This window comes from Schistocerca cancellata, chromosome 1 (assembly GCF_023864275.1).
Source record: "Schistocerca cancellata isolate TAMUIC-IGC-003103 chromosome 1, iqSchCanc2.1, whole genome shotgun sequence".
In the NCBI taxonomy this organism is placed as follows: Eukaryota; Metazoa; Arthropoda; class Insecta; order Orthoptera; family Acrididae; genus Schistocerca; species Schistocerca cancellata.
Window position 1 is genome coordinate 802,024,942 of NC_064626.1, and position 25,050 is coordinate 802,049,991.

At 39.8% G+C, this 25,050-nt stretch overlaps 1 protein-coding gene across 1 annotated transcript in view; it reads right to left on the minus strand.

Annotated features, from left to right (window-relative positions):
• LOC126187907 (WD repeat-containing protein 74) overlaps positions 1–15,625 on the minus strand; it is a 109,003-nt gene extending 93,378 nt beyond the window's left edge. The window contains exons 1-3 of the mRNA XM_049929265.1: positions 15,436–15,625; positions 3,660–3,906; positions 3,218–3,425 (exon numbers count right to left, since the gene is read on the minus strand). Coding sequence (XP_049785222.1) covers positions 3,218–3,425; positions 3,660–3,906; positions 15,436–15,493 — 513 coding nt within the window. The 5' untranslated portion in view covers positions 15,494–15,625. The remainder of the gene's footprint in view (positions 1–3,217; positions 3,426–3,659; positions 3,907–15,435) is intronic.
• Positions 15,626–25,050: the final 9,425 nt, after the last annotated feature.

A 25,050-nucleotide genomic window follows, 5' to 3' on the forward strand; every position in this document is an offset into this window, starting at 1 on the left:
TGATTGCATCTTTCAACATGATTGAGCACCTGTTCATAATGCATGGCCTGTGGCAGAGTGGTTACATGACAATAACATCCCAGTAATGGACTGGCCTGCACAGAGTCCTGACCTGAATCCTATAGAACACCTTTGGGATGTTTTGGAATGCCAACTTCGTGCCAGGCCTCACCTACCGACATTGATACTGCTCCTCAGTGCAGCACTCCATGAAGAATGGGCTGCCATTCCCCAAGAAACCTTCCAGCACCTGATTGAATGTATGCCTGCAAGAGTGGAAGCTGTCATCAAGGCTATGCATGGGCCAGCACCATATTGAATTCCAGCATTACCGATGGACGGTGCCACAAATTTGTAAGTCTTTTTCAGCCAGGGGTCCGGATACTTTTGATCACATAATGTATGTGCCTTGGTACCCAGCAGAATGACACCTGCTTTTCCGCCACTGTAGGATGTAGAGTTGATCATGGATCTACTGAACCATTTTGTCTGCTGGTTACATGGGCTGCAATGATAATACAGCACTAAGAAAACTGGAGCCGATGAGAAACTGTTTGCCCCATCTGCTCCATTGCCTTCAGGGCCATTCTGAGCTCTGCGGAAAAGACAGTATAGTTATGGAAAAGCACATCCTGAAGATGCAGTCAGGGAATACTACTGAACAACCAAGGGAGTCCACTTGTTTGAGACATCAGGGTACACGGTTTTAAAACGACGACACCTATGTAAAAGTTAAAAAACATTTGGAGTGCAATCTTCCCTATAATTTGTCAAGTCTAAAATAATTCTGAGCCTCTGGAGGAGCCAATGGAGATCTGCTCCAACCATGGTGTAAAACCAGACACACCCATCTCTAACAGACAATCCTCCACAAAATTCCTACAGGGCCCCATTGCTTGGTGTAGAGTACGAAAGAGCCTTTCCACTGGTGTCCGTGCAACAGTGTGGTATGCAGCTGTGTATAGTGTGTATAGTCTTTTATAGGCCTGTCACAAAATGAGGAGTCATCGTATGATATGAGGCAGCCACCCACTTTTCTCAGCACAAAGGGTCAGTGTACGGCTGATTCTAAAGGCCCCAGTGGCCAGTTGAATTCTTAGATGTAAGATATGAAGCTCAATTTCCTTAATCATAGCACAGAAAAGCATATTCATTCATATCAACAATGTAGGAAGTAATTTGAAGTTCAACAATGCAAGAGTATACAGGAGGCAGCTAGCGCTGCACGTCAACTTCACTTCTGTTAGAGTTCACTTGAGCAAACTTTGGCAACTGTTATCTTGGTATGACATTATAATCACTCTCTGCAGTGTGCTCCTAGTAAATACTTGTAGTAAAATTGCTTTCTCGTAAGCAGCTGCTTAGTGGCATATGATATACAAATAGTGATGAAAAAGTATTAATAAGAAATCTTAGCTGATCACTGTGTTTTTGTTAATTAACTGATAGCTCCTCAAAATTAAAGTGACAGATACTAAAAATCATCTTGCTGTGGCACTGTCTGAAAGTGGTCTACATATTGGGAACAAGAAGGGGATGTTACAATGTCCATACTATTGGTGGGTATGTAAATGATTTGTTTTAATTCTCTGTGACATGCAGAACAGCCACCAGAATGCATTAGTTTTGTTACTGTTGTTACCAGGTGTGATACAGTGTTCAAGTGTGGTGCCATCCGAAGTGTGAGGTCCTACAGTAAAGTTGATACCTCACTATGGAACCACAAGCTAAACACATTTATTGCCAGAATTTAATTAGTCAGATCAGTATACTAAAATTTAAAGGTAAATGCCAAGTGTTATTAGACTATCATGCAGTGCAAGAACTAAACTGTTATCATTGTGTTCTGTTTTTGTTTTAAATGTATACCATTACTCACATGTACATGGATTTCTTCTGATGTTAAGAATTCTGTAATAAAGTGTTTTACTGAAACTGATCTAACATTCATTACATTATGTTGTAGCATCCACTCAACCTCCTCTAGAAGTAAAAAATTAAAACTGTCACCAAGACTTACTACAGCACATAAAAATAAGGCTGTGAATAGCATTATAAATTGAGTGATCACTGTGAACGACACAGAGATGTCACGTATTTGTGGGAGACAGCACTATCAGCATCCGATAAAGAGTATGAAAGGGGCCTCACTGTAACTCTTCTTTTGGCTGGCTAGTCGAATTTTGCAATATCAGATTTGTGGGGTGTTTGGATATGACAGTGGCCTGATGTTGGATTGCATAGGAGAGTGATGGCAAGTACATTTGTCACGTTTCCGGTCAACTACATCTGAACCACCACAAGGGAGAATTGCCATACTGTGCACCAATCACAAGTAAGCCCTTCAGAACTATGCCTGCCATCCAAGAGCAAGTAATGGGCTTTCTGCAGCATTCTGTGTCATCCAGTGCCAACAGAGACTAGCAGAAGGCAGATTACAGAATTTCCATCCCACGCACAGCCTGCCATTAACGGAACACGTACAGCTTTGTTTGGAGTGGTGTTCTGGTCACAAAGGATGGACTGCTAATAAATAGCATCACACTGTGTTCAGCAATGAACTGCAGTTCTGCGCTACACTGGATGACCATTTTTGGTGAGTACGGCTGCGAACTGGGGAGAGGTCCCATCCTTCCGATGTTACTCTTGGTATCACAATGTGAAGAGCCATTGGGTATGACTTCAAGTTATGGCTGGTAGTGAAAGAGGGCACTCTGATAACACAACAGTATGTCACAGACATCTTGCATCCTAACGTATTACATCCCATCCAATGATATTGTAGTGTTATTTTTAAACAAGACAATGATAGAATGTGTGAGATCAGTTCAGATGTCAACTCCAGCCCAGTGCCGGTATCCATGATATGAATGAACAGTTACAACAACCAGCAGTGGACCAGCTAGCTTTAGGAGAGGATACCAGGCTTTATGACACCCTTCCAAATCAAATAGTGTCACAAGCCCTTTCATTGTGTGAAGTTTCATTTTATATCCTCCTCTCCTCCTGTCTGCTTCAGGTTTTTGTCAGGTAGTGTAATTTAACTGTCCCTAACAGCAAAGTCAACCTATTATTTTATTTTAATTTTTTCTATCGTTTAAATTTTGTTACGTTAACAAAATGCATTAGTCTGGATTTTAGTGCACTCAAGTTAGTCACACCTTTTGTTCTTGTTCAGTTTCTTTAAATTAGAGGCATAATAATTTTCAATACTTACATTTTTCGATATGAAAGTATACTGCTTTGTATTTAAATCAAGCAGTTTCAAATCTGCATGATTTTTGCTGCCAAATGCCACTATATTTTTATTTACTTTACTGTGTTTCATTTTCTGAATTGGGCGTCCAGAATTAAACACATCACCTTCTTTTTCCTTAAATCTCCATACTCTTATATGTCCTGATTCAACAGCAGTTAAGAGACATCTGAAAGAAATAAAGCATTGACATCTAAACAATTAAAACTTCCCATTAATGGATTCTTTCATTACAGGTTGATAGGATAATTTTATTTTTATGAATAAAAAACACAACTGGGTATGCCTTACAAAATTAATTTTTGTAATTAACCCATTTTCAGCTTACTAGGCCAGACAACTTATTTCATTACAGAGACTAGGATGTTTGTATTGTTTACAAGTATAGTAAATATGTACATACCTATCATATTTGCTTAGACCACAAATCTGACCTTCCCCATATTCAACATTAACAGAACTTGTGAAAGCCTTGTAATCAGTGTCGTATGTCTTTACAGTCTTGTTCTTCAGCCCTATTAGAATGTCCACTTCATCGTCATCACCCCAGCTCAAATGTGTGATTCCATTATCTTTTTGCAGAGACCCAACTTTCTGCAAGTTTTTTGCAAACACTTTCCATTCACTTTCATCTCCATGGAACTGCAGTCCTAAAAAAATGACAGTGATGGGCAAAAGCATAAATAAACCACTCCTGAAGAAATATTATATTATTATGACACTCCTGAGGGAACATTACACTGAAGTGTAAGCCTGATTGTGCAGGCAAGGTTTTCGGCCATAAAAAGGGGGGGGGGGGGGCAAAAAAAACCACAGACAGAGAGAGAGAGAGAGAGAGAGAGAGAGGTTTGAGAGGGTAAGAGGGAAAGATTGTACTGAAGTTAGATGGAAACTAGCGAGTACATCTGATTTTAAAGTGTGCCTAAACTCCACCCACCATTAATATGCAGGTGAGTTATTACATGTCCTCATTTTTTACATTGTTTACACTTGGGGCTTCCACTATTATTACACTACTGGCCATTAAAATTGCTACACCAAGAAGAAATGCAGATGACAAACGGGTATTCATTGGACAAATATATTATACTAGAACTGACATGTGATTACATTTTCACGCAATTTGGGTGCATAGGTTCTGAGAAATCAGTACCCAGAACAACCACCTCTGGCCGTAATAACAGCCTTGATATGCCTGGACATTGAGTCAAACAGAGCTTGGATGGCGTGTACAGGTACAGCTGCCCATGCAGCTTCAACACAATACCACAGCTCACCAAGAATAGTGACTGGAATATTGTGACGAGCCAGTTGCTCGACCACCATTGACCAGACATTTTCAATTGGTGAGAGATCTGGAGAATGTGCTGGCCAGGCAGAAGTCGAACATTTTCTGTATCCAGAAAGGCCCATACAGGACCTGCAACATTCGGTCGTGTATTATCCTACTGAAATGTAGGGTTTCGCAGGGATCGAATGAAGGGTAGAGCCACGGGTCATAACACATCTGAAATGTAACCTCCACTGTTCCAAGTGCCGTCAATGCGAACAAGAGGTGGCCGAGACGTGTAACCAATGGCACCACATACCATCATGCCGGGTGACACGCCAGTATGGTGATGACAAATACATGCTTCCAATGTGCGTTCACTGCAATGTCGCCAAACACAGATGCGACCATCATGATGCTGTAAACAGAACCTGGATTCATCTGAAAAAATGACGTTTTGCCATTCATGCACCCAGGTTCGTCGTTGAGTACACCATCGCAGGCGCTCCTGTCTGTGATGCATCGTCAAAGGTAACCGCAGCCATGGTCTCTGAGCCGATAGTCCACACTGCTGCAAACGTCGTCGAATTGTTCGTGCAGATGGTTGTTGCCTTGCAAAAGTCCCCATCTGTTGACTCAGGTATTGAGATGTGGCTGCACGATCCATTACAGCCATATGGATAAGATGCCTGTTATCTCGACTGCTAGTGATACGAGGCCGTTGGGATCCAGCACGGTGTTCCGTATTACCCTCCTGAACCCACCGATTCCATATTCTGCTAACAGTCATTGGATCTCGACCAACGCGAGCAGCAATGTCACTATACGATAAACCACAATTGCGATAGGCTACAATCCGACCTTTATCAAAGTTGGAAACATGATGGTATGCATTTCTCCTCTTTACACAAGGCATCACAACGCTTCACCAGGCAACACCGGTCAACTGCTATTTGTGTATGAGAAATCGGTTGGAAACTTTCCTCATGTCAGCAGGTTGTAGGTGTCGCCACCAGCGCCAACCTTGTGTGAATGCTCTGAAAAGCTAATCATTTGCATATCAGAGCATCTTCTTCCTGTCAGTTAAATTTCGTGTCTGTAGCACGTCATCTTCATGGTGTAACAATTTTAATGGCCAGTAGTGTATTATTATTATTATTATTATTATTATTATTATTATTATTAAGTACAATATAAATGTAATACATACAGCTATTATTACATACAACTGATGACACAACTGAATATATTCGTCGTATCTGCAGCCAAACTGTCTCATATTTTTTAACACTACAGTTGGTGTATGAATGCCAGAGCAGACAGCAGCTCTTAATATCACTTGAGTTTGTTGGATATGAAACACACTGACTTGTGATTATTCATTTTTCTGTAAGGACAGACAAACATAAAAGTTTCATTTCCTGCAATGGATACCTAAAATCATGCTCTATTTGCAAATGCAATGAACATCTATAAAACAATTTCAACAGTATGAGGTGTCCACAACTGTCACAAAATGAACAAAGATAACAATATGACTAATACAGGGCTATTACAAATGATTGAAGCGATTTCATAAATTCACTGTAGCTCCATTCATTGACATATGGTCACGACACACTACAGATATGTAGAAAAACTCATAAAGTTTTGTTCGGCTGAAGCCGCACTTCAGGTTTCTGCTGCCAGAGCGCAGTGAGACAAAATGGCGACAGGAGCCGAGAAAGCATATGTCGTGCTTGAAATGCACTTACATCAGTCAGTCATAACAGTGCAACGACACTTCAGGACGAAGTTCAACAAAGATCCAACAACTGCTAACTCCATTCGGCAAAGTTATGCGAAGTTTAAAGCTTCTGGATGCCTCTGTAAGGGGAAATCAACGGGTCGGCCTGCAGTGAGTGAAGAAACGATTGAACGCGTGAGGGCAAGTTTCACGCATAGTGATGTGAAAGATTCAGTGTTTAAACCTCCTCTACCAAGAAACGTGCCAGAACTGCGAGCTCGCATCAACAGTGCTTTCGACCTCATTGATGGGGACATGCTGCGCCGAGTGTGGGAGGAACTTGATTATCGGCTTGATGTCTGCCGAATCACTAAAGGGGCACATATCGAACATTTGTGAATGCCTAAAAAAACTTTTTGAGTTTTTGTATGTGTGTGCAAAGCATTGTGAAAATATCTCAAATAATAAAGTTATTGTAGAGCTGTGAAACCGCTTCAATCATTTGTAATAACCCTGTATTAAGTGTCAGTCTTACAAGACTTGAGTCTGGATTTGTGGCCACCACAAACTTGATCGCACCATACATGAAGATTCCACTGGAGTAAGAATCTGGAAATCAAGTATTACATGGCCAAGCCTCGATGAGCCCAGAATGTGTGGAAAGAGACAAGCAAGTCACCCATGAACATACCAAAACAGTTCAAGATGCTTATCATATTCTGCAGAGAAAACATAATACCAGTAGCTCAGCAATAACAGCCCGAGAAGTGAAAATTCTAGGTATGTGAAGTAGAACAAATAAAGCAGTAGCATGCAAGATGACAAATCTGAATCAGAAGAGTGCTCATTCTCATATGCTACAGGCCTAATTACCATACCAACAGACACAAATTGTCACAGATGAACCATCCTGACTCACTACAGCGCTTTATCTGAAAACTACCTTGAGCAGTTAAACAGAGAACCGACTCGTGGCGATAACATATTAGGTGACAAACAGACCTGAACTATTTGAAACAGTTAATGCAGAACAGGGAATCAGCGATCATAAAGCAGTTATTGCATCAATGATTTCAGCCGTAAATAGAAATATTAAAAAAGGTAGGAAGATTTTTCTGTTTAGCAAAAGTGACAAAAGGCAGATTACAGAGTACCTGATGGCTCAACACAAAAGTTTTGTCTAGAGTACAGATAGTGTTGAGGATCAGTGGACAAAGTTCAAAACCATCGTACAATATGCGTTAGATGAGTATGTGCCAAGCAAGATCGTAAGAGATGGAAAAGAGCCACCGTGATACAACAACCGAGTTAGGGAACTGCTGCGGAAGCAAAGGGAAATTCACAGCAAACATAAACATAGCCAAAGCCTTGCAGACAAACAAAAATTACGCGAAGCGAAATGTAGTGTGAAGAGGGCTATGCGAGAGGCGTTCCATGAATTCGAAAGTAAAGTTCTATGTACTAACTTGGCAGAAAATCCTAAGAAATTTTGGTCTTATGTCAAAGCGGTAGGTGGCTCAAAACAAAATGTCCAGACACTCTGTGACCAAAATGGTACTGAAACAGAGGATGACAGACTAAAGGCCGAAATACTAAATGTCTTTTTCCAAAGCAGTTTCACAGAGGAAGGCTGCACTGTCGTTCCTTCTCTAGATTGTCGCACAGATGACAAAATGGTAGATATTGAAATAGACGACGGAGGGATAGAGAAACAATTAAAATCGCTCAAAAGAGGCAAGGCCGCTGGACCTGATGGGATACCAGATCGATTTTACACAGAGTACATGAAGGAACTTGCTCCCCTTCTTGCAGCGGTGTACCGTAGGTCTCTAGAAGAGCATAGCGTTCCAAAGGATTGGAAAAGGGCACAGGTATCCCCGTTTTCAAGAAGGCACGTCGAAGAGATGTGCAGAACTATAGATCTATATCTCTAACGTCGATCAGTTGTAGAATTTTGGAACACGTATTATGTTCGAGTATAATGACTTTTCTGGAGACTAGAAATCTACTCTGTAGGAATCAGCATGGGTTTCGAAAACGACAGTCGTGTGAAACCCAGCTCGCACTATTTGTCCACGAGACTCAGAGAGCCATAGACACAGGTTCACAGGTAGATGCCGTGTCTCTTGACTTCCGCAAGGCGTTCGATACAGTTCCCCACAGTCGTTTAATGAACAAAGTAAGAGCATATGGACTATCAGACAAATTGTGTGATTGGATTGAAGAGTTTCTAGATAACAGAACGCAGCATGTCATTCTCAATGGAGAGAAGTCTTCCAAAGTAAGAGTGATTTCAGGTATGCCGCAGGGGAGTGTCATAGGACCGTTGCTATTCACAATATACATAAATGACCTTGTGGATGACATCGGAAGTTCACTGAGGCTTTTTGCAGATGATGCTGTGGTGTATCGAGAGGTTGTAACAATGGAAAATTGTACTAAAATGCAGGAGGATCTGCAGCGAATTGACGCATGGTGCAGGGAATGGCATTTGAATCTCAATGTAGACAAGTGTAATGTGCTGCGAATACATAGAAAGATAGTTCCCTTATCATTTAACTACAAAATAGCAGGTCAGCAACTGGAAGCAGTTAATTCCATAAATTATCTGGGAGTACGCATTAGGAGTGATTTAAAATGGAATGATCATATAAAGTTGATCGTCGGTGAAGCAGATGCCAGACTGAGATTCACTGGAAGAATCCTAAGGAAATGCAATTCGAAAACAAAGGAAGTAGGTTACAGTACGCTTGTTCGTCCACTACTTGAATACTGCTCAACAGTGTGGGATCTGTACCACATAGGATTGATAGAACAGATAGAGAAGATCCAACGGAGAGCAGCGCGCTTCGTTACAGGATTATTTAAGAATCGCGAAAGCGTTACGGAGATGATAGATAAACTCCAGTGGAAGACTCTGCAGGAGAGACGCTCAGTAGCTCGGTACGGGCTTTTGTTAAAGTTTCGGGAACATACCTTCACCGAAGAGTCAAGCAGTATATTGCTCCCTCCTATGTATATCTCGCGAAGAGACCATGAGGATAAAATCAGAGAGATTGGAGCCCACACAGAGGCATACCAACAATCCTTCTTTCCACGAACAATACGAGACTGGAATAGAAGGGAGAACCGATAGAGGTACTCAGGGTACCCTCTGCCACACACCGTCGGGTGGCTTGCGCAGTATGGATGTAGATGTAGAAAGGATGATAAATATGGTGTTGTCCCAGACTATTTACTACTGCATATCTTGGACTTCCTGCAGGGATCATTGAGGGTCACACAAATCAAGAGCCTTGTTGCCTGCACGTGTACTGGCCCAGTCTCTCACCGCATGTAAAAAAAGAACAGACTCACACATGCTGCTCATATGCTAAAAATTTCTCAACACTTTTCTTTATGTTCACCCCACGGCTCACATTCCCTGAGCCATGGGATCATGTCACCATTAATTTTGTGAGAGCACTCCTCAAGTCCATGTATCTGAGTGCAGTTGAATCAGTTAGATTTTTCAAACATGGTGAGTGGGCAGTCACACAGGTCACTACCATTACCAGATAGTCCACCATCTTTGCAAATGAAGGATTAGAACAGATATTAAATTCAGACAATGGACCTCAATTCTCATACACAAATATTTAACCAGCTTTGCCAACAGACTAGAATAATTCACTTAACATTATCACCTCTTCATACTCAAAACAATGGAGATAACAAGAACCTCTTAAGCGCTTTGGTTGGTTGGTGGATTTGGGGGGAAGGGACCAGTGAGGGCATCAGTCCCATCGTATTAGGGAAGGACAGGGAAGGAATTCGGACATGCCCTTTCAAAGGAACCATCCCGGCATTTGCCTGCAGAAATTTAGGGAAATCACTGAAAATCTAAATCAGGATAGTCAAATGCATGTTTGAACCATCATCCTTCTGAATGCATTAACCACTGTGCCATCTTGCTCGGTAAAGTACTTTCCAAACCCAATGATTACTATAATGCCCACATCCACATTCGTTAATGCAGCACAAACATTATTTTTAAACTCCTACAAGAGCATACTGAGAAATGACAGAAGTCTGTTGGAGATCCTATATGCCTGGGAATCATGTACTTTGCTGTCTGCACCTGCAAAGAAGCAGTGTCCCAACAGTTACTGCCAGGTACAGTTAATTGAGTCAGCACTTTCTTAAGGTGCCTGAGATGGACAGCAGCCATGCTGTGGCATGAAGTGGTGGCCTTTGTGAAATTGGTGGCCTGGGGCACTCGCAGTTGTGAAATTATGTTTTCATAGAGACTACTAATGGCATTTGTTTTGACTGACAAATCTCAACCACTACAGTAATTGGCCACATCGCAAATTATGGTAAGAGATATTGTGGAGACATTACATCTTCAATCTCATTGAAGCACAGAGCTCCAACTAAATGCAGAACTCCTCCCCTTTGAGTTTTATTTATCATTGATATGTCTAGCTAAGTGGACCAAGTAGTTAGAGTAAAAAACAGGGCATGTGCAGATCAAGGAACTTTTCTTTCAATGTATGCACATTATGCATGTTGGCAAAGAGTCAAATTCACACAGATAAGGGAAGGATTGTTTTATGTGGTCATTGAAACATGGGAAAACAAGCAGTTTGGTTTTAGTATCAATACTTTAAAGTTTGCAGTTTGGTTCCAAGTTTGTTGCTTTCTTCCATTCCTTAGAATACATACAGCAGCCCAAAGCTTTATAAGGATATCCTGGTGAGTAAATTAATTGTATGACCAATCTGTTTATATTTTTCATTATCATTCCATCACTTAGCATCCACCTATTTTATTTTTCCACCATTTGCTTCTGTTTTTTCCTTCGTTTATTTCTGATTTTCACTGGTATATGGTAATATTTCATTTTTTATTTTATCTGCTATCTCCAGGCTGTTGTTGGCCAACAACTCATTATATAGCTGTAATCTTTAATGTTACAATCAATAACCCTTGGATCCTTCTATTCTCCTTATTTTTATCCTGATTTTGTATCTTGAGTGTCTTTTCTTCCTTCCACAGTTATACATACTTGTAGTATTTCCACAGTCTGGTATACCTCTTATGGCATACTGTCAATAAATCATTTGTTCACGTCACCTGAACATTCAGTACTTGGTGTTGGTTTTGATCCTTAACGTAATAATGATGTGGCATGTAACATCTTATATGATGTGGCAGATTCAAAATGCAACATGTAACAAGACGGCATTTTGAAGCAAATGTGTTTCTTGTGGTGGAACTCTCTACTGTTGAATTTCAATGTGAGGAAAGTGGTTGTGTTACTTGTAAAAGTTTATTTTATGAAAAGGAAAGTTGCTACTCACCATGTAGCAGAGATGCTGAGTTGCAGATAGGCAATTGTTGTGCCTACCTGCAACTCAGCATCTCCGCTATATGGTGAGTAGCAACTTTCCTTTTCAGAATGTTGTTACATTCCATCCTAGATTTTTCCATTGTTTGATTTAAAAGTTCACTTTGTGGGGTATGACGCCTTGCATGAGACTTTAAAACATAGACATCATATGTGGAGCCAGGCGATGGTCAATACGCCACGTATGATCAGTTTTCTGTGAAATTAAAGTGTTTTGGCAGACTAAATTGCAAAAAAGCAATGGAAGTGATGAAGATTTCTTCGTCACAGATATGGTGACATGAGGACAACATGTAGAGGCACATACAAGGTGATTCATGAAGATACGCAAATATTTTAATATGTTTTTCTAAAAGTAAAACCAAAGAAAAAATTCATACAAACATAGGTCTGCAAATGTTTAGTTACGGAGTTACAGCTAATCAAATATTTTGCCTGAAATTTAACAACTTCGCTAATATGAAGCCATCGCAAAACTGCGGTCTGGTGAATCTAATAAAACATGTCCCAGATGTGTATCTGCAGTAATTTTCAAGAACATCCATAGAAACAAAGACGTAATTTAGTAAAATTTTTAATTTATTAACTACTTGGCCCAATTTGTTTTTTTAAATTCCAGACAATTGTACAAAGTTTCCAACATGTATACACATACAGCTACGACAATAGAATATTACAAGGAAACTCCGGACTGCCGTGGAATCAGTAGGAAGGAACAGTATTTACCCACGGCTGAACCAGCTCATCACTGTTCAGCCAGCTGGGCCGTAAGTGACGCAAAGTCTGCCTCTGTCAGTGCCATCGCTGTAACTCAATCAAATTAGGGTTGCAAACCATTAACCGCCACCTGTCTGCCAAGCCTGGGTGGCCAACATTCCACCACCCACCTGCTCCTGCTCTCCCCTGCTCCTGCTCTCCAGTTAAAATTTTTTCAAATGTGTGTAAAATCTTATGGGACTTAACTCCTAAGGTCATCAGTCCCCTGCTCTCCAGTTGCGAGTCCGCATATCAACCTTGGCCAACACCATCGCCATCCCCCTCGGACATTGTGGCCTGCTTTAAAGACAGATGATGATGCTGCTGGCTGGCTTTGCTCTGCACTGCAGCCACATGAAGACTCCTGCGGTATCTGCGTCACTGTCACTGAGACAGCACACCAGGCTGATACTCCACTTGGTAAGTAGCTCACCTCTCTGTGCCACTGGTCTTACTACTCCTGCCGCTCAGCACGGAATATTACACGAAGATGGAAATGCGCTTGAGTGACTGTACAAGCCAGACTGAATCATTAAAGATTTGTTCATGTTCATGGACGACTCAAGTTGAATGATTGAATAAAAGACTGTATATGTCCACCAGTGGGCTGTCTGCCACTTTCCTCAAACATCTCCCATGTCTCTGAAACCATCTATCGCCACAGGAAGACTGACAAGTAAGAACTGCTCATGTTAACTTCAGTTTACTTGCAGCTATCCCTGCCCTGCTACATTTTGTTGTCCAATATGGACAATTCTGTATTCTAGCATCTATATTTGATGTCAAAACTGAGATGGTTTGGAGTCTGATGAACCAACAACAAACAAGAAAATATGCAGCATACTGATGGCAGAAGACTACAAGTAGTGATTCAACAGGGACAGCAAGATATGTAAGCAGCAACACGAACCTTTTTACTTTCCCTCATGGGGTTCCCTACGTTCTCTGGTTTGACATTTCCTTACCTTTTGTTTGACACTTCTTTACCTTTTTATGTGATTTCAGGGCTAGATAAGGCTTTGGAGTTCAGTACGGAACTGAGGGTCGAATCGTTAAATCCAGTTACATGCACCCAGTGCAGTTTACCTGAACACTCTGCCCAATGCATATTCCATAGTATGTTGGGTTTGCTATAAAATATGGCACTACACCAACCAGTGAAGACAGTGTGCCTGGATCAGGCATGGAAAACCTTGGGTACCCATAAACTTCGGTAATTTCATATGGATAAGCGAGAGGAGGCGTAAGGATTTTTGCTGTAAATAAGGAATTGTATAAAGTAGAGGTTTTAGGATGAGAAAGGACAATAAGAGTAACATGTATATCAGCAATTAGAGATAGGCATAACATAGGATTTAAGATCATGGCTAAGGTAGGAATGTCAGAAAATGTAACCTGAAGAGTGTGACACCCAGAACAAATAGTTAACAGGTACTTCCGAGGTTGTTAAGATAGGTCTAAGCCGTGGTAAAATGTCAATTAGTTAGAACTGGAACAAAGAGTCACAATGGTATTGTTAGATTAGGTTTTATTGTCTTCACATCATGCATCACAATGGTATTGTTGGATTAGGTTTTATTGTCTTCACATCATGCGGTATTGTTTGAAAACAGCCAAAGTACTAAGGTATCACATGGATGCTAGATGCATCATAAGCTGTAATGCTGTGTCTATGGCTCTCTGAGTCTTGTGGACGAATAGCACAAGCTGGGTTTTCCGGGCACAAAAACGTGCAGTAAGAGTTATATGTAGTGTGAACTCGAGAACATCCTGCAGAAGCCTGTCTAGGGAACTAGGGATACTAACTACTGCTTCCCAATATATTTATTCCTTAATGAAATTTGTCATTAAAAATATATCACTTTTTCAAACCAACAGCTCAATTCATGGAATCAATACTAGAAATAAGAATAATCTTCACAAGGATTTAAAGTCACTTGGTCTCGTACAAAAAGGTGTGCATTATTCAGGAACACAAATTTTCAATAACTTGCCAGCAGCCATAAAAAGCTTAACAACCAACGAAATTCAGTTTAAGAGAAGCCTAAAGGATTTATTGGTGGCCAACTCCTTCTACTCCATTGATGAATTTCTTAGTAAAACCAAGTGATTTGTATATAAGTACAACATAACTTCTGCACAATTTCAGTGCAGTAATGTGTTCATTGAAAATTTGTGTGTGTGTGTGTGTGTGTGTGTGTGTGTAAGTATAATCTAACTTCTGCACCATTTCCGTGCAGTAATGTGTTCATTGTAAATAAGTATTACAGTAGTTGTATTACATGTTTATTACCTTATAAATAAATAAAAAACTTTTTTATTTCAAATTCAGTGCATTAGCATTTGTAAAATGACTCTTAGTGTTCATTAAAAAATGACGATCATTCCACATGGGACCTGTGGAATGGTACATTAGCTTATTTGTTTTAGTTGTAAATATTTGTCATGTAATGTTGTTTTTCTGACATGTTCCACATCCTGGAGGACCTCCTCACTACAGATCAATTGGAATGAAAGTAAATCTAATCTAATCTAATCTAAATAGTGTGGCAGACCACGTGGTCTATATAAATCAGTAATGGTAAAAAACGTTGTCAGTATGATGTTGTAACAGGTCATAGATTTAGACAATTACGCTAGAACGGAAGCATCCTTTTATTCAACACAAAAACATCATTAGATCATTGGATTTGTGGTTCCGAATTCACCATATGAGTCATTGAATTTAATTGGTAGTATTTCTCACTATTACACGTGTGTCCGTGTCGCATGAAATCGCTAGCAGGAGGGGGATACTTGATGGTTATTGGACGGGGGGGGGGGGGGGGGGGGAGGGGTCCACATACAGTTAATGAGGAGAGAATCTTCACTCAACTAATGTCATGAAAAATGAACCACATGGAACTGGAAAGGAAGTTAGTTATCACTATTTTATAAAACACATTTATCGGAAAAAACAATTTCTAAGCCGCAGTCACCGGCGTTTAGTAGCTGTTGAAAATGCCGCATGATTTTTAAGCAAAGGGTAGAATTACCTTTAAAAGTTCCTAAAAGACAACCGGCAAATATATTCGAATCTCGCTTGTAAGACATGGTGGACAACCTCTCCACTACATCTGTAACAATACACAGTTACACACGCACTGTAACACACTGTCAAACAATAAACACCCACTATAGCACGTGTTCACATCAAAATATTTACATTCTGCCTTCCAAGCAAGAGCAAAGATAACAAGAAGTTACCCTACTTGAACTAATTTCTGAGCGTAGATGTTGTGCAGAACAATAGTAATCGTCACAATATGCTGCATAGTTTGGCTAAAGGCGAGACATCTTTACATATATGGCCTGAAAACCGTCATTATGTTATTTTCATGGAAAAAATATTTAGTTTCTTCGTTACTTTTTCAAACTCAGGCATTAGATTTTATTTTCAACCAGCTCGTTCTCCGTGCCAGAGTTAACGGAACGGAAAGCATCGCCGTCAAAAAGAGGTACGTGCACACCAGACAGAACGTCAATACCTCATTTCTCTTAATTTAACCTAGCACCGAAAGGTAACGTTGTGGTTGTCATTAGATGGAATGACATGTCTATATTTGCATATACGTCAGGAGAGGTACTGTTGCTGCGTTCCTTTCCGGGTTATATTTCGGCTTTCTCGAAGGCATTAATAAATGTCTGTGTTGTCAAGGTATCGTCGTGACTCCGGCAGCCATACTAGAAGAAGAATTAAGTCAGAAGCTCTTTATATTTTGGAACCTTTTGCGTATCGCATCTTGATATCGTATTCCTGTAGGAAAGGCATCCAGTGCATCCACCTACTGTGTAGTAAACGTCTACCCATCAGAAAGGATCAAGCTTTATGATCTGTATAAATATGGATTTATGATCGCCATACTAGTGTTTGAAATCTTTGAATACTCCACACAATCGCCAATAGTTCTTTTTCGGTAGCTGTGTAATTTAGATCATGCTTCTTTAGGTTATGGCTAGCAAAAGCTATGGTACTGTTTTCTATATTACTCGGATCCCATTCTCCTTGGAAAACATCGGCAGCAATACCGTAATCAGATACATCTGTCGAAATTTTAAACGTTTCGCCCAAAACTGGATGATGTAACATGGGTGCCTCAACAAGCGCTCTTTTAACTTTTTCAAATGCATCATTTGCGCCTTGAGCCCAAGTCCATGGTACTCCCTTTTTTAATAAGCGTAAAATTCTCGGGCCATTTAACTCCTACCCTCGTATGTACCGTCGATAGTATCCGGCCATACCTATAAATCCTTTTAATTTTCTTCCATTTCTGGCGTGCAGACGTTCTTTGATAACTTTTATGCGTTCAGGGTCTGGTCTAATTCCCTCTACCCCTACAATATGTCCTAAGAACTTAGGTTATTGGCACACAGAAAACGATTTTGACAGCTTCACCATAATACCTTTCTCTTTAAATTTTTTCAGAGTTTTGCACAAAGTTAGACAATGTTCCTCCCAAGTAGCTGATATTATTAGGATATCGTCTACATATATTATCAAATCCTGTACACCTGATTAGTTGGGTGGTAACGTGCTCGCCTCCAATGCAAGCGGGCCCAGGTTGGATTACTGGCTGGGTTGGAGATTTTCTCCGCTCAGGGACTGGGTGTTGTGTTGTCCTCATCATCAGTTCATCCCCATCATTGGCGCGCAAGTCGCCCAATGTGGCGTCAAATGAAATAAGACTTGCACTTGGTGGCCGAACATCCCTGAACTGGGGCCTCCCGGCCACCTATGCTATACTATCATTTGATAATGCATTATCAAATCCTTCAATAAGTTTCTCCCTAGTGCTTCGTCTAACGCACATATAAATAAGGACACAGAGATATAAAGTCCAAATGGCAATACACTGAAATGATATGATTTTCCATCAAACAAAAAGGTTGCATAATTTTTTGATTCTGGGTGTAATTTTATCTGCCAATATCCCTTGGTCAAATCCATCATGCTAAAGAATCTTACCTTTCCAAATTTTGATAACAATTCGTCAATATTAATCGGCCAGTCCCTTTCCATCTCTATATCTATATGTCGATTCGATGTACGAGCGCCTAAGACTAATCGTACCCCACCTGTAGCTTTCTTCACCACTACCAAAGGATTATTCATTACACTGGAACTTCGTTCTATAATATTATTATCAATCATTTTGTTAATCTCATCCTGAACTGCTCCCTTCAAACTCACTGGTATTGGATACAATTTGCAAAAGAAAGCAGTGTCATCTTTGATTCTGAACTTACAAATATAGTCGCAGTATTGCCTGAACAATCGGAAAATACCACTTCATACTCCATTAAAATTTTATACAGATATCGTCTTTGTTGATCGGTTAAGAGTAGGGATTCATTAACTTTGTCTTGTATATCAGTTCGTTGGGTTCCTTGATCAACATTATCGATTTTTGGTGATAATTGTGCTGTAGCTGTTAATCACAGACACTGGCGCTCTGTTGTTTGTTCTTCAAAGTGACTAATTGTCACAAAAGGTGTCTAGCATCTACTGTCCCCTTTACCAAAACAAAGAAGATGTTCTTCAAAGTTTAAGATGACTCTAAATTCTAACAAACAATCTAAACGAAACAGTGTATTTCCATTAATATTCTCTACTATCAACAGCGTTTGACGAAATAACATATTTCCAATCTTGCAGTTCACCTGAGTTTCATATTTTACAAGTTTACTTTTTGTTCCCGTTATCCCAATTATGTATACTCCAGTCACTGGCAATAGAGGTGAGTGCTGTTTATTCTGTATCAAGTTAAAATATGCGTTTCATTTGAGTGATGCCTCACCTCCAGAATCTATAAATATGTTAAACTCGGAATTTTCCTCTGTCCCTGCTATTGTAGGTTATGGGTTATTAGTAGCTAAGCTTGGTTCTTCAAGCAACAACCATTCCTTTGTGGGTATTTTGTGCGTAATTACTGCTAATTACGGGTTGGTTACCATAATGAAGTACTACATTCCTATTTTGTGTGTTTTGGTTACTCGGTACAAATTCCTGAGAAGTTACTGGATCTAAATTTGAATGTGGATGCTTCTTTTGATAATTACCATTACAACTTTTCTTATTACACTGGAGTACTTCTGTTAAGTTTGCCTCATGCCTTTTAAAATTATTCCCGCTATTCTTTTTATAGTTCGAAATTTCACTCTGGTGTAAAATTTCGTTGAGGTCCTTATTTATTGCATCAAGTGCATCAGCATAAGACAATAACTCTTCTCCCATTTTCCAACCGCTACATAAGATGTCTTTTCTCACACAGATGGGCACTCATCTAATTAAAATATGTACCAAACCCTCTTGTTCCATTGGCTTATCTAAATATTTTGCTCGTGTTAAATGCCAATCGAAATATTTCCTCTAGTACCCCGATAGATCTGATATCAACTTTTCTTGAGCACTGGCAGACCAGTATTTCTCTTTAAATTTCCTTTGAAAGTCCTCCCAAGAGGAAAAATTCGCAATATTTACTGTACCCCATCCTGAGACTTCCCCTAGAAGGTACCCCACAGCAAATTCGATCTTCTTAGAATCTTCCCAATTTTTTGGTAATGCTTCGTTAAACCTTTTTAGGAAATGAGTCGGATGTACGTCTCCATCCAGCTTAAATTTAGGGAATTGTCTGAATAATCCTGAATTAGCTCCCCATTGTAAATCAGTCACAGCTTCACTAGTTAACATTAAGTGAAGATACCCTTTTTTCTACTTCATCTTGGATAAGCTTAATGTCTTTCCACAGGTCGACTATACCCTTCCTCGTACCATTAAGTTCAGAAGAAGGAATATGTGATACATTCCCAGATGTTATTCTCTCGGTAACTTTTCGATCTGCAAGTTCCCTAAATTGTTCCTCCAAACTAATTACATTTATAATATCAGAGTTAGCCATTTTCTCTTTGAAATTTCTTTCTACATCATCTACCTGTGTATTGACACCTCTAATTTGCGACTGAATGGCTGGCATTAAGTCATTATCCTTATCTACACTCTCTTGCAAAGCATAAAACCCATGCCTTACATTATTATACTTACTACTATACACTTTTTCAAAGGATCCTAACTTTTCAATAAGTTCCGATTCTACACTATTACATTTGTTCTCATTGTTAAGTTCTGACCTTTTTGACAAATCCTGAAAGGTATCATTCTGTTTCTGACCAAGATCAGTAAACATACGATTTATGAGTCGTCAAAGAGTTCGCCAACTCATTCTTTAGATCTACTTTTAAATTCTCTACTTTAGTACTTATAGCGTGAAACTCAGTCTTCAAAGCACCCATGCCTTCGCACTTCACTTTGAGAGTCGACCTTGGCACTTAACAAACCTAAATTTAGCGTTTCAATATTTAGAGTTTCCCTCTGAGCACTTAAATCTTCACTCTGGGTATTTAATTGAGAATTTACTAAGCCTAGTTCTTTACTTAGAGTTGCACTTTGAGCTTTGATTAAATTTACCAACTCAGCCCAGTCAGGCACTTCTTTGCTAATTTTCATGGCCATAGCTGGGTCTTCACTTTCCCCAACCTGTTGTATATTTTGCATAGCCTTGTATGCTTTAGCTCTTGTAAGCACTTAAAACTAACTTTAAATATGATAGCTACACAAACAAATTTCTTGTGCCACTTTGTACTAAAGTAATGACGTTTTGTTTCACGCTCAACCGGCGTAGAATTCTCGTTGCGTAGGTGAGTGGATGTCGAGGCAGATCAGCACTGGTGAACAACAGCTGGTGCCAGCGGCGTCAGATGTACGTTGGTTTCCGTGTCTGCATCCCTGCGACGTGTGTGAGAGCTGTATACTCCCCGTACTGGATCTTCTTGGTTGAAGCGTTCTATGCGTATTTCTTCTTAGACAAATACGTCGAAATCTTATTTGCTGTTTTATCGTTGTGAATTTTTCATATCTTCACTATTTTACATTCAAATTTTGCTCCATTAGATACTTGAACATATTCAATGTCCCTGAGTAAATCCCTTGTAGTACTATCTTTGGTTGCTATGGCAACACACAACAGCTTCTTTTCCCTGTTTGACCGAAAATTCCTGATTTTTCGGTCCTTTCACACAGGTCGCCCCGTTCTAACGTTTTGACGACTTAAAGTGTGAGTGTGGCTCATGGATATACTGATTTATTTCCGCAAACCACATTCCACTTCTTTACAAGATGATTTACTTCGGGTTTGCAGCCACTCTTCTTTACTGGGTAGCCGGTTGCTGGAAACTATCTTCACTTTTCCGTCGAATAACGCTAGGTACAGGAATTTTCAAGCCTCTTTCTACTAGTGAAATAAGTAGCCATACATACTTTACATTTCGTCAATCAACGATGTATTTGACTTTCAAGCACAATAAAAATTCTCATTTTCAACATAATATGTATCTTCAGCAAGTCTCTCGTACAGTCATATGTTAAAAATAAATTGATTTATATTTGAAAGAAAGTCTGCTTGGACAGCATCACTTTCAGGAAAGGAGACTGAAAAAACGTCTTGCATCTAACAAAGCTGAGTCAAGAATCTATATGAGTACTTTTTCAACTGTTCTTGTTTCACATAACAATAATCAGTGACACAATAAGCACAAAGCTGCGTATGGATTCCATGGTTCTTCCATACACACTCACTAACACGTCTACAGATTGCCCAACAGGTACATGTCGATGCTGTTCGACCACCACACCTACTTTCTTCCCGCGACTGATTTTAAACCTGCACACACAAACATGTGATGTGCAGTAGGTAGGATTTTACCATCCCATACTTGTATCTACAATATCGTGTGTTCGAGACGGTAGAAGGCTGAGTGGTTCTAGAATTTACTCAGAAATTCTCGAATCACTACAACTTCTTTGTCCAAATACTCACAGGCAGGGCAGGAGTAAATTATATATTGGTGTTGGTCGAGTGCTGGTCAAAGTAACTTAAGCCTTATCTGACTTAACAAGCAAATACCAATACAGTAATGCATATATATATATATATATATATATATATATATATATATATATGACCACCACACCTGTACATGTAGCATCTAGTATTTATGCAATAATGGTTGCATCAGTACGTTTACAAAATAGCCATGACCTTAGTTAATAAACTTAGCTACAAATTAACATCTCAAGGAAAAATTAGAAGATATATGATTAATATGTAGCACACGAAAAGCCAAGAATAAGAACGATTTTAGCTCTATTATCATATCATAGTAATAAAAGTGAAGGAAGTTATGGCACTATCATCTCGTTTACACAGGTCTCCCAAAACCGGATTTCGTAAATCGATTTCCCAATACCGCCTCTGGATGGTCATGTAAACACTTCAAAATCGATTCTGGAAATCCCCTTCTGGTTGCTGGTTGTCCAACTCCGCAATCGATTTTCTTCGCTCCCATGTAAACGCATCCACTTTTGACATGTGTTTGGACTGTCAGGTTTCGTCGTGTTTTGGCTAATATAGGTGGAATGGCTTTTTGTACAATGAAGGTTAAGTAGAAACATTATACTATATCTGTTTACATCTCGTCTAACTGATAATAAATAGCGATTATGCTGACTAAATCACAAACAGCTGTTTCCCAGGCGCCATATTTAACTGAGCTAGTAAATCCGCTTCAAACCGTAACATGTAAACACGACAGCGAGAAACGGTTTTCTACTTTTGGTTTTCGTCCTTCGGAATATATGTAACATGTAAACTTAGTGTAAGACACTTACAGAGAAATGCTTTAACTTTCAAGGTCTTTGTAAAAGCTACAAATATAGTAAGCTAAATATTCTGGAATTCAGAATAAGAAGTTATTGATTTTCTACATTTTTTAAACATAAAGAAAGAAGATAATATTAGTGGGGTTTCTATTTGAATTTATTTTTTAGGAGAGGTTAATCGTAGGTAGTGATATCACCTCTGTCGAGTATTGACCAATGAATAGACTGAATAACTCTGTAGGTAGTGGAGAGTGGGCGTGATAATCATGACGATAAATAATCACATGCACTCCCATCACTTATTATCAAAACTTTTATTCTCGCTGTGCACACACAATGTATGTAGTGTAGAGTGCGTACTACAGAGCACTGATCTGGCAAAGATACAATTGCTCTTGGACTTGTTGTGATAGGAGGATGCTAAGTTCACCCAACCGGCAACCTGGATATGATGTGACGTCATTATGACGTAATACGCTTTAGTCGATTAACACACCTATCGACTTTTACGAACGTTCGAGATTCTAAACTGTCGTCAGCTAGTGGTTTGTTTTGACACGTGCGATTCTAAAAACAGCTGTGTGGCAGCGTATATATATTTCGCCTAAATAAAAGATCTGGATATTAATAGAAATATTCCTGACCGTGGCCTTGAAAACACCACGGACAATACGTTTCGTAAAAAAGTGAAGTCTTCTTATGTCCCGACCAGATTAGATTGTGTGATTGTTGTATTGAATGCTTACGCCGAAAATAATATTCATTTATTATCAACATTTTAGTATGGTTTCATACAATTGGTCTGTCAGTACATATTAGATTGTAGCAGCATACTTTTGCTGACTCATCATCATCATCATCATTTAAGACTGATTATGCCTTTCAGCGTTCAGTTTGGAGCATAGCCCCCCTTATACAGTTCCTCCATGATCCCCTATTCAGTGCTAACATTGGTGCCTCTTCTGATGTTAAACCTATTACTTCAAAATCATTCTTAACCGAATCCAGGTACCTTCTCCTCGGTCTGCCCCGACTCCTCCTACCCTCTACTGCTGAATCCATGAGTCTCTTGGGTAACCTTGCTTCTCCCATGCGTGCAACATGACCCCACCATCTAAGCCTGTTCGCCCTGACTGCTACATCTATAGAGTTCATTCCCAGTTTTTCTTTGATTTCCTCATTGTGGACACCCTCCTGCCATTGTTCCCATCTACTAGTACCTGCAATCATCCTAGCTACTTTCATATCCGTAACCTCAACCTTGTTGATAAGGTAACCTGAATCCACCCAGCTTTCGCTCCCATACAACAAAGCTGGTCGAAAGATTGAACGGTGCACAGATAACTTAGTCTTGGTACTGACTTCCTTCTTGCAGAAGAGAGTAGATCGTAGCTGAGCGCTCACTGCATTAGCTTTGCTACACCTCGCTTCCAGTTCTTTCACTATGTTGCCATCCTGTGAGAATATGCATCCTAAGTACTTGAAACCTTCCACCTGTTCTAATTTGGCACTCAATCCGTTTATATTTCTTTCCCACTGACATTACTTTCGTTTTGGAGATGCTAATCTTCATACCATAGTCCTTACATTTCTGATCTAGCTCTGAAATATTACTTTGTAAACTTTCAACCGAATCTGCCATCACAACTAAGTCATCCGCATATGCAAGACTGCTTATTTTGTGTTCACATATCTTAATCTCACCCAGCCAGTCTATTGTTTTCAACATATGATCCATAAATAATATGAACAACAGTGGAGACAGGTTGCAGCCTTGTCTTACCCCTGAAACTACTCTGAACCATGAACTCAATTTACCGTCAACTCTAACTGCTGCCTGACTATCCATGTAAAGACCTTTAATTGCTTGCAAAAATTTGCCTCCTATTCCATAATCTTGTAGAACAGACAATAACTTCCTCCTAGGAACCCGGTCATATGCCTTTTCTAAATCTATAAAGCATAGATACAATTCCCTGTTCCACTCATAACACTTCTCCATTATTTGCCGTAAGCTAAAGATCTGGTCCTGACAACCTCTAAGAGGCCTAAACCCACACTGATTTTCATCCAATTGGTCCTCAACTAATACTCGCACTTTCCTTTCAACAATACCTGAGAAGATTTTACCCACAACGCTGATTAAAGAGATACCTCTATAGTTGTTACAATCTTTTCTGTTTCCATGTTTAAAGATTGGTGTGATTACTGCTTTTGTCCAGTCTGATGGAACCTGTCCAGACTCCCAGGCCATTTCAATTATCCTGTGTAGCCATTTAAGACCTGACAGTCCACTGTATTTGATGAGTTCCGACTTAATTTCATCCACCCCAGCCGCTTTATTGCACTGCAATCTATTGACCATTTTTTCCACTTCCTCAAATGTGATCCTATTTCCATCATCATTCCTATCCCATTCTACCTCGAAATCTGAAACATTTCTGATCGCATTTTCACCTACATTGAGCAACTCTTCAAAATATTCCGTCCATCTGCCCAAGGCATCCACAGGATTCACCAGCAGTTTTCCTGACCTGTCCAAAATACTTGTCATTTCCTTCTTACCTCCCTTTCGAAGACTGCTAATTACACTCCAGAATGGTTTTCCAGCAGCTTGACCCATAGTCTCCAACCTGTTTCCAAAGTCTTCCCACGATTTCTTCTTGGATGCTGCAATTATCTGTTTGGCTTTGTTTCTTTCTTCAACATAACTTTCTCTGTCTACCTGGGTTCTGGTATGTAGCCATTTTTGATATGCCTTCTTTTTCCTTTTACAGGCTGCCTTGACTGTATCATTCCACCAAGCTGTTTGCTTCATCCTACTTTTACACACTACTGTTCCAAGACATTCTTTAGCCACTTCTAGTACTGTGTCCCTGTACCTTGTCCATTCCTT